The sequence below is a fragment of the Psammomys obesus genome, unplaced genomic scaffold (genome assembly GCF_907164565.1).
Source record: "Psammomys obesus unplaced genomic scaffold, mPsaObe1.curated_primary_1811, whole genome shotgun sequence".
NCBI classification, from domain to species: domain Eukaryota; kingdom Metazoa; phylum Chordata; class Mammalia; order Rodentia; family Muridae; genus Psammomys; species Psammomys obesus.
In genome coordinates, this window is record NW_026594377.1 from 4,368,846 (window position 1) to 4,384,356 (window position 15,511).

General features: G+C 38.9%; 1 protein-coding gene across 2 annotated transcripts in view; it reads right to left on the bottom strand.

Annotated features, from left to right (window-relative positions):
- Positions 1-15,511, bottom strand: part of Marchf1 (membrane associated ring-CH-type finger 1) — a 524,397-nt gene that overhangs the window by 164,104 nt on the left and 344,782 nt on the right. For both annotated transcript variants that reach the window (XM_055618726.1, XM_055618727.1), the window contains exon 3: positions 2,931-2,981. In XM_055618726.1, coding sequence (XP_055474701.1) covers positions 2,931-2,981 — 51 coding nt within the window. The remainder of the gene's footprint in view (positions 1-2,930; positions 2,982-15,511) is intronic.

The following is a 15,511-nucleotide window of genomic DNA, read 5'->3' on the forward strand; positions in this document are numbered from 1 at the left end:
GAGTGGGGCCTGCTCCAACAATGCCCATCAAGGGCTTTCCTCCAACTGGTATACCAACCTATGACCCAATTGCACCATTTAAAGGTTATACTGCTTCTCAGAGTATCAAGCCAGTAACACTTAGGCCTTTGAGTAGCATTTACTCTCCATCTACACTAGTTTTGAATGCTGCATGTTTTACAAGCAAGCATGTGAATGTGTTCTGGATCATCTTTCAAAGGATGCTATCTAGGCAACCTGCATAGATGGTAGCATAGCAACAGTGTGGTCCTCCATATATAGAAACAAACAAAAATGCCTATATCCAAGGTTGGAGATACACTCCTGGAAGCATCCAGTACATGTGCACAAGTCATATATCTATAAAATTTGTTTTCAAGAATCCAGCTGAAGAGAATGATGACATTCTGTAACTCCTACTTCTCAGATAAAAACAAAGTCATTCACTTCTGGAAACTAAACAGAAAGTAGAGCTTGTCTAATGGGCTGCTTGAATTGGCATGAAGTCTAATGTTGTTATTTATTTCTAGATTCACCATGAAAAAGCAGTATAAAATTGCTAATATGGAAGTGAGGCTGGGAATGTGAAAAGGTCCTGGCCAGTGAAAGGCCCTGAGATGGAATTTGCCTTCTTGTAATAACTTCTTAACAAAGGACACTGTCAACAAAACAAAACGACAGACTACAGACTGAGAAAAAGAATCTCCAACTCTACATCCGACAGAGGGCTAATATCCAAAAAATGTAAAGAACTCAAGAAATTAAACACTAGCAAACCAAATAACTCAATTAAAATTGGGGTACAGAGCTAAACAGAGAATTCTCAACAGAGGAACATCAAACAGTGGAAAAGAACTTAAAGCAAAGTTCAATGTCCTTACTCATCAGAGAAATACAAATCAAATGGACTGTGAAATTCCGTCTTACACCCATCAAAATGTTTAAGATCAAAAACTCAAGTGACAGCATATGCTGATGAGGCTGTGGAGAAATGGGAAGACTATTCCATTGCTAATGCAAACTCATAAACCACTTTGGAAATCAATCTTGTGCTTTCTCAGAACATTGGGAATAGCTCTACTTCAAGACCCAGCTATACCACTCGTGGGCATATACCCAAAAGATGCTTCACCATACAAAAGTCCTTAAGGACCTTTGCTCAGCTATGCTCATAAAAGCTTTATTTGTAATAACCAGAATCTGGAAAAAAAATTTAGATGTCCCTCAGTCACAGAATGGATAAAGAAATTGTTGTGTATTTATACAATGAAATACTATTCAGCTATTAAACACAAGGGAATCATGAAATTTGTAGGCAAATGAATGGAACTAGAAAAGATCATCCTGAGTGAGGTATCCTAGAAGCAGAAAGACACACATAGTATATACTCACTCCTAAGCAGGTATTAGCCATATAATACAAGATGACAATCCACAGACTTAAAGAAGCTAAATAACAAGGAGGACCTTAGGGAGGATGTTTAATTCTTGTTTAGAAGAGCAAATGGAAAAGACACCAGAAACAGTTGAAGAGAGGGAACAGGACTGTAGCCTACCATAGATGGCTTCTTAAAGACTCTACCCAGAAGGGGATTGAAGCAGATGCAAAGACTCACAGTCAAACTTTGGGAAGAGCCCAAGGAGTATTACTGGAGAAGAGGGAGACAGGAGCTCCACAAGGAGACCAACAAAGCCCCAAATGCTGGGCCCAGGGGGACTGGGGAAACTAATGAATCAACTAAAGACCATGCATAGAGAGGACTTAGACTCCTGCTAAGATGTAGCCCATAGACAGCTCAGTCTCCAGGTGGGTTTCCTAGTAGTAGCAGGGGTTATCTCAGACATGAACTCTGTTGCCTGTTTTTGATCACTTCTCCTTGGCGGCGGCCTTGCCAGGGCATAAAAGATATCTAGGCAGTCCTGATGAGACTTGATAGGGTAGGCTCAGATGTAGGGGAAGAGGACTCTCCCTTTCTGTGGACTAGGGGAGAGGGATAGGAAATAAGAGGGAGGGAGTGTGGGATCAACCCAGGGGAAACAAGAGAGGAGGCTAGAATTGGGATATAAAGTGAATTTTATATATAATCTTTGTTCTGACAATGCCTTAGAAAATCAGAGTGCCCACTTTGAAAAATGATGGGGAGGAGGTCCCCCCATCAGTGGACTTGGAAAGGGGCACGGTGGAGATGAGGGAGGGAGGGTGGGATTAGGAGGGATTGAGGGAGCGGGATATGGCTGGGATACAGAGTTAATAAAATGTAACTGATAAAAAAAAAAGAAAAATGACCATACATTATATTTTACTTCCCAAGTGCCATATCTGCCCATCCCATGCTACCCCATATCTGCCCACCACATGGCACCCCATTTCAAACAACGGTTCGTGAATTTTGTTTTTTATACTAGTAAAAAGTCTAGAATATTTGTCTAGATTCACAATAACTTAATGACTCTGCTTCCTGGTTTGGATTTAAAGTTAATCTAGGGAATATATTTTATTTCTGTCCATTGATTCTGTAACTTAAATATGGCCAAACTGAAGATTTCATGAAATTGATTTCTAAAAGTTATCCAGTGTCAGTGAGGTTGAAACTGAATCCTGACATTTTATTCCATGGGAACTGCGACAACTGCTGATAGTTTTGATCTGAGGGTGTGTTTTCCCTATAGTGTTTGAAGTGGAGGAAAAAGGAGGCCTAGTTCCCAGGACAACTCTGAAAGTAGCAAATTCCTTCTGTATTGAGAAGTGGAAAGACAACATATGCATTTGCATGAAAGCATTTCCCCAATAAAGGTGTGAAACAGTTCAAACCATTAACAAATCTGAGTAATTCTCATACATAATAATTATAGGTTAAATGTTATCAATAGTCATTGAACTCATAAAATGTAGAAATCAATAAACAGGGACACAGAGAGATTTCACCTACTTTTGATATGTTACTTGATCGACTTGCAGATCGCCCTGGAGACTTTTCATTCTGAAAAATAAATTTAGAAACACTGATTAAAGGAAACAAGAGGAAACAGTGCAGTATCATGCAGGTTTATGAATACTCTCAATATTGTTCTGGCTGGTACACACACACAAATAGCTTATGCAAATGACTTTCAGCAGATTGCCTTTAATATATAGCGGTATAGTGTTAGTATATTCCAACAAACCCCAAAGTAGCACTTAAGATAGCAATACTGACTTATACGAAATGATTCTTTCTACAAAAAGTCCCCTAAAACTATTCAGTCTTTCTGCAAATTAGAGAATGGAAGTGTAGCCCATAGTTTTTCCTTTTGTTTTTGCACCCAGAAAATTCTGATTACATTTGAGTTTCCCGTACAAATAAATACTGTGTGCTAGATGTTTGGTAGACACCTTCAACTCATGTTGTCAGGAAACATTATTTGAATGGTCCTTTCTGTAATTTCACATGATTGTAAACATTTGATACTTAGAAGTTAAAATGCTCTCTGTTACGTCTTATGATTTAAAACTTAAAAAAAAATGTTTTTAAGATGTATATCCTGTTCTTGCTTCTTAAGCATATTATTTTAGAAAAAAAAAGGCCATGAAAATTGTTTTTGAACGGCATTTTTATGCTGTGAAATTTTAATGTAAAAAGGGACCTGGAGGTGTCAGGCCTCCTAGTTTGAAGGTAAGGAATTATTTTCCAGAAAGCTACAGACTTACGGTTTAACAACCTCTGACTGCTGCCACCTGTTTGCTCTTTATTCAACTTAATGCTGTATTCTTGACAGGAACTCACAACAGGTGTGGTGCCTACACAAGAACAAGCCAACCAACATTCCTGCATAGATGGGGGTGGTGCTTTCTAGGCCCCACACTTACTCTGTTGGCAGTTGCTAGCTGCTGGGAGGAGGGAGAATTGTTCTCTTTTGAGGATGTGGCTACTGGTGGGCTTTCCGTACTCCTGCGGCTGGCTATAGACCCATGCAGTATGCCTGAAATTTCCTATGTTGAACACTCATGGTAGCAGATGTGCTATCATGGAGAAACAGGCTACAGTCATTGCAAAGTGTTGCTGTGTTATACACAGACATTCCAGCTGAAGAGATGACATCCCTCTCCTGTGACAACTGATGTCACCGAGGAACGTGTTATTACAGACTGAGATGAATCACACCTCACAACAGCCTGGGATCCAGCCTGGATGGATGTGCATGCTGCCACAGACATGATTCCCTGATTACTTTCTTTTGGTGATGGAGAATGGCACTTTGCTCCTGACAGCTCAGCTCTTTCCAGACACTAGTTAACAAAACCAATCCATCTTTCTCTTAGTGAAATTCAGAATTTTGACACATCATCCTGTGCAACAGAGGTAAATGACCCACACGAAACAAGAGACTTTTGGTATGTTGTGGAGAGGAATGTAGGAGTGATAGCAGTTATTTTGTTTGCACATTTTTAATTCATATGGCATTTGAGAACATGGTTAAGGAGTGGCAAGTGACACTGCTATACCAAGAGCCAAGTATAAGAATAGAACATTTAATGGAACATAAGCGTCCTTAACTTTTCAAACCAAACAGGACGTGGTACCAGCTTGAAGTAAAACAGAGAAGGTCAATTCACTCTCCAATGGAGAACACCACCCCAAGGATATGTACAGTCTCTGTGCCAAAAGCCTCCAGTCAAATGAAGCATCCATGGATGGTTTGGTACCTCAGAGCTGTTTTATATAGAACCCATTGTTCCTATTTTCTCTGAATACAAGGTTGGGCACTGAAAGATGGAAACAGGCTTAGGGAAAGGCTAGCATTCTTCATGACCAAGTTCTCTAGTGTTCGAGGCTGGTTTATAGAAAAGGCAAGCTCATCAGTGATGTTAATGGCCAGGACTATATTGTCCTTGTTTTGGTAGTTATCTAAAGTGTGAGAACACCTTGCCACCAGATGTATGGTGCATTACTGGCATTAGTATGAGTAGATATCTGACACTGGGGAACATTGTTATAAAACAGGGAAGATGATATCTTCAGGATTGTTGCAAGAATTGAATGAGTTATAAAACATTTTTTATATTACAAGGTTATGACATTTCTGTTGTTTATAGGCAGAGGAAATACCCAGAAATCCTTTCATCAGTTTATGGTGGCCATGCAGATTGTGAGTCGCGATTTTCCCCACCAACATCTTGGGTCCTCTGTCTTACAATTCTATGATCGATTACATTATGTAATGTAAAATTTAAGAATTAAAAACAATTAGATATCTAATTGGTGAGTTCTTTCCTGGGAAAGACTGGTTCTCCCAGTCTCAGCTTTTTTTAGTTGTTTGCAATTCTTTGATAGAATTTAAGCCTCGTGGGCTTTCCCCATCCACTTTATCATGTCTATTGTTGCTGTCCTAATTCTGCTCATGTTTATGTGGTCATGTGGGTGAGACTTTATGGGTGTAGCTTTTGACATTGCTAGGATACACAATCTCACAAAAAACTTTCTAGTCTTCTGGCTCTTTACATTCTTTCCACCCACTCTTCTGAAATGTTCCCATACCAAATGGGCATCCCTAAATTGTACATAGAAACATTATAGAGATTGATGAGTTGTATTTAAGAATGTATGTGTATATACACGTGTGAAATATGTAACAACGAATTGTAACAATAATTAATTGTTATGTAACAATGGTTTCATATGCTACATACTGATGCATGTAACAATAATTAGTGTAAAAAGAGGGCATGACTTTGAAAAAAAAACAAAGAAAGGTATATGGAAGGGTTTGGAGGCAGACAAAGGAAGGAGAATGATGTAATTATATTAAAATCTCAAAAATAAAAGAAGAAAGTTTAAAAAAATTAAAAAAAAAACTGTACCCGAGGTGATAATGGATATCAGTTTCTTGCTTTGGAAGCAAAATCCCAGAGGACCTTCCCTCCTGGAAAACTTCCAAAGCAATCTGTCCAATTTGTTGCTAATTAATTGGATGGCTTGTTCCATTACTATTAAAATGACATATTCTTCATTGTGGATTAGTTAATGTGGTTGTCATACTTTGTTGTCATGAGTTTAAGCATTTTATGTTGGATTAAATATAAGCTGTCTCTGAATCTAGCACATCTTCCTGTTACTCCAATTACAGTGACCTTGCAGGAGAACTTGGAGCCAACAAGATTTCCTGCCTAGTTGATATGAAAAGTGTAGGATTATTGAAAAGCAATGTTGGATCTTAACATTATCATTTCTAACACACAGAGAGAAAGACTCAGTTTCAAAGGTGTATTTTTTAAATTTCCAAAAAGTGTGTAATTTTTGGTTGATCATGACTATAGCTGATATTACTAATTTTATCATTATTATAATGAATTTTCTTTCAAATTCAATCTTGCTAAGTAGAGTGGGATTTGTTTGTGGTGTGTGTGTGAGTACATGTGTAAACAAGTATGTTCACAAGTGTGTGCATGTACAAGCCAGAGACTGAGTTTGAATGTCTTCTCTGCCACTCTCTTCAGAGTCAGCTCCTCTCCTGGAAGCTAGAGCTTTCTCTTTCAGCTAGGCTGATCCTTCAGGAAGCCACTGGAACCTGCTTGTCCATGGCTCTGCTCCCCAGTGCTGGGGTTACAGTTAGGCTCGGTTTATTAAGTGAGTATTAGGGGTCTGAACTCAGGTTTTTCAGGCTTGTACAAGTGCTTTGCTCACTCTCCTGTGTATTGGAAAAGATCAGGAAGAAAGCTTTAAAAGTCGTGTTTAAAATGTACATTAGGAACAGGGACTGCCTCTGACATGAACTGATTGACCTGCTCTTTGATCACCTCCCCTTGAGGGGGGAGCAGCCTTACCAGGCCACAGAGGAAGACAATGCAGTCACTCCTGATGAGACCTAACAGACTAGAATCAGAAGGAAGAAAAAGAAACCCCCCCCCCATCAGTGGACTTGGGGAGGGGCATGTGTGGAGATGGGGGAGAAAGAAAGGGATTGGGAGGGGAGGAGAGAGGGAACTAGAGGGGGATACAAAGTAAATAAAGTGTAATTAAAAATTAAAAAAAAAATGTACACTAGGGGTAATGAGATGGCTCCAGAACATAAAGGGTACTTGACACCAAGGCTCACAACCTGGGTTTCAACCCTGCTACATACATGGTAGAAGAGAACTCAATCCTTGTTTTAAAATCTACACTAAAGGGAAATTAAATGCTGCTGCTTCAAAAAAAAGGCAGACTGAGCTGCTTTCATGGGAATCACTAATGTGATTCTTTCTTCCAGCTCACTTTAATCCCCCTGGGGGGGGAGCAGCCTTACCAGGCCACAGAAGATGACAATGCAGCCACTCCTGATGAGATCTGATAGACTAAGATCAGAAGGAAGGAGAGGAGGACCTCCTGTATCAGTGGACTTGGGGGAGGCATGCATGAAGAAGGGGATGGGAGGGTGGGATTGGGAGGAGAGGAAGGAGGAGCTTATGGGGGGATACAAAGTCAATAAAGTGTAATTAATAAAAATAAAAAAAAGAAAGTGAATAAATTTAAAAAATAAATTTAAATTAAAAAAAAGAGAAAGGATCAAGAGTGAATGAAAGAAGAAAGAAATGAGTCAAGCTAGAATAGTAACAAAGTAATTTAGAGGACTATTTTTGCTAAGATAACCAAAGCTTGTAATGAAATGAACACCTGAAAACTGTGACTTGTGAGCAAAAATAAGAAAAACAAGCAAGAGCTCTTGGGACACTGAATAGAGCAATGAAAGTTTTACTGATAGATTCATAAAAATCTCATATAACAAATCAAACATTAAATGTCATTGGAATATTAAAACTTATTTGACCTTAAACATTTTAAACAAAATTGTAGAGAAAGGACTCTTCTTTCGGCTCTTATCTAATAAAGTTAGAAACACTAGTTTGGGAGATGACAACTCAACTATTTGAAAATTAATTATACACATTTAAAAAAATGTTAGCCTCATCTGTGCATGGTCCTCAGTTAGAGTATCAGTCTCAGAAAGACTCCTGTTCCCAGAGATTTTGGTTCTGTTGCTCTCCTTGTGGAGCTCCTGGAGCTCCCCTCCAGGTCTTTCTATTTCCCTTCTTTCATAAGATTCCCTGTACTCAGCCCGAAGTTTGGCTATGAGTCTCAGCATCTGCTTTGATACCCTGCTGGATGGAGTCTTTCAGAGACCCTCTGGGGTAGGCTCCTGTCCTGTTTCCTGTTTTCTCCCTCTTCTGATGTCTATCTCATTTGTCTTTCTGAGTAAGGATTGATTATCTTACCCAGGGTTCTGTTTCTTGCTTAGCTTCTTTAGGTATACAGATTTTAGTATGTTTATCCTATATTATATGTCTAGTATCCACTTATAGGTGAGTATATACCTTGTGTGACTTTCTGCTTCTGGGATAGCCCATGGCAGCTCAGTGTTCAAGTGGGTTCCCTAGTGGTGGGAACAGGGACTGTCTCTGACATGAAATCAGTGGTTGGCTCTTTGATAACCCCCCCTCCCCAAGGGAGGAGCAGCCTAACCAGCCCACAGAGGAAGACAATGCAGTCAAACCTGATGAGATAGGATAGGGTCAGAGGGAAGGGGGGAGGACCTCCCCTATTAGTGGACCTGGGGAGGGGCATGGGAGGAGATGAGAGAGACAGTTGGGAGTGGGAGGGGATGAAGGAGGGGGCTACAGCTGGGATACAAAGTGAATAAACTGTAATTAATAAAAATAAATAAATTATAAAAATGTTTAGCCTAAATAAAAGACAACTCTCTGGAATATAGCTTTAGAAAATGCCACACATTTGAAGAAACACTAAAAATTGTATTTAGATAAGAACTTGTTATTGTAGGGGCTGTTGAGATGTCTCAGCAGTTTAGAGTGCATGGTATTCTTCCAAGACATGAGTATATTCCCTGCATCCATATCCCTCAACTCACAAGTTCTGTAACTCCAGCTTTAGGGAGATCCAACACCTTCCTCTGGCCTCCCCAGACACACTCGCACACGTGGCACACACACACATAGACTCACTGACGCTTTAAATAAACTTTAAAACCATTTAGATAAACTTTAAAAATCATTCATAAACATTGCTGTTATCCAAGGATATAACAGAAAGAAAATGAAAAATACAATATACAATTTTATGCTAATGAATTAAATATCAAACAGATAAATTGTTTTCTTGAGTCATGTACTTTGTAACTGATCACAAAATAGAAAAGTTTATTATTCAACATTTTAAGAGAGAAATCAAAGTGTAATGAAGACTGAGCAGGCGGCATAACTGTAGATCAGGCAAATGAAAAAATCATGATAGACAGTGGCAACATCAGTCCAACAAATCTGCATATGTGTTAAGTACACAATGCTCCATAAAAATAAAATTCATAGGATGTGTCGAAGAAGGGAAAGAAAGCATGGAAAGGCATTAACATGAAAAATTAAGACATTATCCATCCCCTAGATAAGGCCATGAAGATTGTACAGCTGAGCTACATTTTGCTTTGGAAGAAACCCAATTCAAATTTCACTTACAGTAATAATGTCAGGGAAACCTACATTTGCCTGATTTATGAGATTCATCTTTTGTAAAAGAATTGTCAAACAGTTTGAGATAATAGACATAAAGACATAAAGAAGAGACAAGACAATTGTTCTCTGGTTTCATTTCTGAGTATAAACACAAAAATGTTTTGAAAATATTAACATATATTTAAATGTTATTATATACCTATGATGTTTTATCATATTTCCACAAAATAGGATGAATGCAATTGACTTCAAGTATTTCTTTATCATAAATTATGTCAACACAAATAGTTATCCCAACACATTGAGGAGACAAAAAGTTACATAATTAGACACTGAAAAAAAATGGATAAATCCTGTCAGTTATGTAATGTAAAATATAAAAAAAAAGTCTTAAAGTAATGAGGGCCCTGGATAAGATGTTCAATCCTCACTCAGAAAGGCAAATGGGATGGACATTCGAAGAGGGTGAAAATAAGGAACAAGACAGGAGCCTATCCACAGCGGGCCTCTGAGAGACTCTACCCAGCAGGTTATTAAAGCAGATGCTGAGACTCATAGCCAAACTTTGGGCAGAGTGCAGGGAATCTTATGAAAGAAGGGGGAGATAGAAAGACATGGAGGGCACTCCATGCAGAACCAAAAATTTTGGCCCAGGAGTCTTTTCTGAGACTGATACTCCAACCATACATGGAGATAACCTAGAACCCTGGCATAGATGTAGCCCATGGCAGTTCAGTATCCAAGTGCATTCCCTAATAACGGGCACAGGGGCTGTCTCTGACATGAAATCAGTGGCTGGCTCTTTGATCACCTCCCGTTGAGGTGTGTGTGTGGGGCATTCTTATAAGGCCACAGAAGAAGATGATGCAGTCAGCCCTGATGAGACCTGATAGGCTAGGGTCAGATGGAAGGGGAGGAGGACCTCCCCTATCAGTGGACTGGGGAAAGGACATAGGAGGAGAAGAGGAAGGGAGGGAGGGGTTAGGAGGGGATGAGGGAGGGGCTACAGCTGTGATACAAAGTGAACAAATTATAATAAATAAAAAAAAACAAAAAAAGTCTTAAAATTCTGTAGACAATATTGTAAAAATCAAGGCCAAAAAAAATAATAATAATCTGAAACAGCGAAGTGTTGACATGTCATGCACTAAACAGCTCTTTTCTGTTAGGGAGGCTACTTTGGTTATTATCCAATTTGCTCAGAGTAGCTAGGAAATGAAGCCAAGAAAATAGAACATTTGGTAGAAAAATACTGAAAGAGAAGCAAAAGCTCATTTTTTTCTTATTGATGGTGGGATGCTACAGAAACCTCAGCTGCAGAAACCTGAGCTGGAGCAAATTGCTGTGATTAATGAGATCTCAGTATGGGGTCCAGACACCAGGTAATTATACCATGGCAGAATCTTCTAAGTCTCCTAAGACCTGCTCTCCCCATTTTGTGTGAAGAGGACAGTAACTGGGCATGCACTTTCCTAAGGATGCTCTCCAGCCAGTCCTCTGCTGCAGGCTGAATAGAACAAATTCCCTCGAAGTGAGATGTGACCAGATCTATCAATTGGTGCGACTTTTCTTCACATACACACACCACACTAACTTTTTTCCCTCTTTTCTGTTACCCTGTTCTTGGTACTGCTGACACAATCAACAGGAAGCTAGTGTCAGAGATGCTGGAGCCAAGTTCTGGATGCTGGAGGTCCTTGGATGGTTAAGTGGAGTAGTATATTCTGCCAAATTGGACACATCATATCCTTTCACCACAAAGAAATAAACTTTCACTTCTTTTGAATAATTGTATTTTTTTATTCATTACAATTACCTTTTTTATCCTCTTAGTGGAAATACTACAAAATCAATGGGGTTCTCTTTACAGCAAATATTCAGAAATGTGATTTTTAGGAACCTCTTTAATAACAAAAGCATAAAAGCTTAAGAACATAAACTATAAAATAGAATATACTGAGGACAATAAATCATATTCTGAGAAGATGAAAGCATGGAAGCATTCTTATGGGAAGAGAGTTTTGTAAAATATAAATCTTATAAAATTGGTATACAAGAAGAATGTATTAAAAAAAAAAAAAACTCAGGCTCCTGATGGAATAAAGTTTAAAGTACTGGAAATAGAGTCATCTGAAATAGATCTAAATTGTAGAACGCCTTTTCAGATGCGAAGAAATGAATACAACTAAGACAGTACCCTAAAGCTAGTAACTCTCTGGTGTATTCTGTCTGGAAAAATAGTGTTTATGCACAGATGTAGGTTCCCAGAGAACCCAGCAGAGGGCGATAGATCCCCTGGTGTTGAAGTTGCAGGTATTTGCGTCTGGCTTGATGTGTGTGGGTGCTGCAAACCAAACCGGGGTCCCCTGCCAGAGCAGCCAGTGTTGCTCTGAGACATCCCCTACCCTCCAAATAGGATTTGTATGTTCACACACCAAGAAAAAGGCAAGAAGAATATACTCTACAGAAAAACGACCACGTGGAAGGACAAAAATTCACCAAACTAAGGAACACTGATCATGGATCCACACAAGAGGACCCAATTGGAGCCACACACAGTTAAGAGGAGGACATCTGAAGAAGCATTGATTTGTCCTGTTGATGGGAAACTCCAAAGGACTCACCTCTTGCTGGTGAGGACAAGAGTAAAGAATATTCTCAAAAAATTGAAGCAATGTGACTTTGTTTTTGCAGTCTTATTTGGAAAACAACATGTCAACATGTAAGATTATAACTATCTGCTTTGATCCCCTGTTGGGTGGATCCTTTCAAAGTACCCTCTATAGTAGGCTCCCATCCTGTTTCCTCTCTTTCACCGCTTCTGATGTCTATCTGTTTGCCATTCTGAATGAGATTTAAGCATCCTTCCTAGGGTCCTCCTTAGTGTTTAGCTTCTTAAGGTCTGTAAATGGCTATACTGTATTATACAGGTAATATTCTCTCATAAGTGAGTGTGTACCATGCCTGTCTTTCTGTTTCTGGCTTACCTAACCCAGGATGATCTCTTCTAGTTCTCACCATTTGCCTGCAAATTTCATGATTTCCTTGTTTTTAATAGCTGAATAGTATTCCATTGTGTAAATATACCACAATTTCTGTATCTGTTCCTTAGTTGAGGGACATCTAGGTTGTTTCCATATTCTGGCTATTATGAATAAAGCTGCTATGAACATGGTTGAACAAATGTCCTTATAGAATTGTGGTGGCCAATTGGCAGCTCAGTCTCCATGTGGATCTTCTCAGAATATGATTTATTGTCCTCAGTATGTCTTATTTTATAGTTTATGTTCTTAAGCTTTTGTTATTAAAGAGGTTCCTAAAAATCACATTTCTGAATATTTGCTGTAAAGAGAACCCCATTGATTTTGTAGTATTTCCACTAAGAGGATAAAAAAGGTAATTGTAATGAATAAAAAAATACAATTGTTCAAAAGAAGTGAAAGTTTATTTCTTTGTGGTGAAAGGATATGATGTGTCCAATTTGGCAGAATATACTACTCCACTTAATCATCCAAGGACCTCCAGCATCCAGAACTTGGCTCCAGCATCTCTGACACTAGCTTCCTGTTGATTGTGTCAGCAATACCAAGAACAGGGTAACAGAAAAGAGGGAGAAAAGTTAGTGTGGTGTGTGTATGTGAAGAAAAGTCGTCGCACCAATTGATAGATCTGGACACATCTCACTCAGGCCACTGAGGAAGAGGATCCAGGCAGTCCTGATGAGATGTAACAAGCAATGAGCAGATGGCAATAGTGCCCCTGTTGGTGGACTAGGGGAAGGGGATGGGGGGAAGAGAAAGGGAGAGTGGAATTGGGGGGAGTTGAGGTAAGGGGCTTCAAGCAGGATATATAATGAATAAATTGTGAAGAAAAGAAAAATAAAATAAAAAAAGATTATGAATATCATTTTAAGCCGTAACATCATGGAGGACCAATGCTTTAGAAATAAAAGTTTGTGCAAATAAGCTCTGTTCTTAACAGAAATAACAACACTCCCAGTAATAGAGGTATGTTAAATATTAATGTATTCCATAGCTCTTCAACATAGTTCTTGAAGTATTTGCTAGAGCAATAAGACAATTAAAGCAGATCAAGGGAATTCAAATTAGAAAGGAAGAAGTCAAAGTATCATTATTTGCGGATATGATAGTATACCTGAGTGACCCCAAAAATTCTACCAGGGAACTCCTACAGCTGATAATCACCTTCAGTAAAGTGACTGGATACAAAATTAACTCAAAAAAAAAATCAGTAGCCCTCCTGTATACAAAAGACAAAAGGACTGAGAAAGAAATTAGGGAAACAACAACCTTCACAATAGCCACAAAGCACATAAGTACCTTGGTGTGACCCTAACAAAGAAAGTCAATGACTTGTATGAAAAAAAATTCCATGTCTCTGAAGAAAGAATTAGAAGAAGATATCAGCAGATGGAAAGATTTCCCATGCTCATGGCTTGGCAGGATTAACATAGTAAAAATGGCCATCTTACCAAAAGCAATCTACAGATTCAATGCAATTCCCATCAAATTACCAACACAATTCTTTACAGACCTTGAACGAAAAATTCTCAACTTCATATGGAATAACAAGAAACCCAGAATTGCTAAAACAGTCTTCTACAATAAAAGATCTTCTGGAGGTATCTCCATTCCTGATCTTAAGCTGTACTATAGAGCAACAGTAATAAAAACTGCATAGTACTGGCATAGAAACAGAATGGTGGATCAATGGAATTGAATAGAAGACTCAGAAATAACCCTACACACTTATAGACACCTGATTTTTGACAAAGATGCCAAATCCATTCAATGGAAAAAAGACAGCATCTTGAACAATTGGTGCTGGTTTAACTGGATGTCTACATGTAGAAAAATGCAAATAGATTCATACTTATCACCCTTCACAAAACTAAAGTCCAAGTGGATCACAGACCTCAATATAAAACCAGACACACTAAACCTGTTAGAAGAAAAAGTGGGCAAGAGCCTGGAACTCATTAGCATAGGCGACAACTTCCTGAACAGAACACCAACAGCACAGGTTCTAAGAGCAACAATCAATAAATGGGACCTCCTACACTCTGCTGACGGTTTGGTTATGAGTCTCAATATCTGCTTTGATACACTGCTAGATAGAGTCCTTCAGGGACCTTCTGCAGTAGGCTCCTGTCCTGTTACTTGTTTACTGCTACATCCAATGTCCATCCCATTTGTCTTTCTAAGTGAGGATTGTTCATCTTACCCTGAGTCTTCTTTCTTGTTTATCTTCTTTAGGTGTATAGATTTCAGTATGTTTATCATATCTTATAGGTTTATATAAGTGAGTATATACCATGTGTGTCTTTCTCCTTCTGGGATACCTCACTCAGAATGATCTTTTCTAGATCCCACAATTTGCCTGCAAATTTCATGATTTCCTTGTTTTTAATTGCTGAGTATTATTCCATTGTGTAAAAATATCACAATTTCCATCACTCTGTTGATGGACATCTGGGTTGTTCCCAGTTTCTGGCTATTACAAATAAAGCTGCTACAAACATGGTTGAGCAAATATCTTTGTTGTGTACTTGAGCAACTTTTGGATATATGCCTAGGAGTGGAATAGCTGGATCTTGAGGAAGCCCTATTCCTAACTGTCTGAGAAAGCACCAGATTGATTTCCAAAGTGGTTGTATGAGATTACATTCCCACCAGCAATGTAGGAGGGTTTCCCTTTCTCCACAACCTCTCCATAATGTGTTGTCATTTGAGTTTTTGATTTTAAACATTTTGATAGGTGTAAGGTGAAAGAAGAGGGAGTTACTATGGCTTGGAGAGGATAGGAGCTCCACAAGGACCAAATATATCTGGGCACAGGGGTCCAATATGAGACTTTTTCTCCAACCAAGGACCATGTATGGATATAACCTGGAACCTCTGCTCCGATGTAGTCCCTGGTAGCTCAGTAACTAAGTGGGTTTCGCTAGTAAGGGGAACAGGGACTATTTTTGACATGAACTCAAAGGTGGACTCTTTGAACTCCCCACCC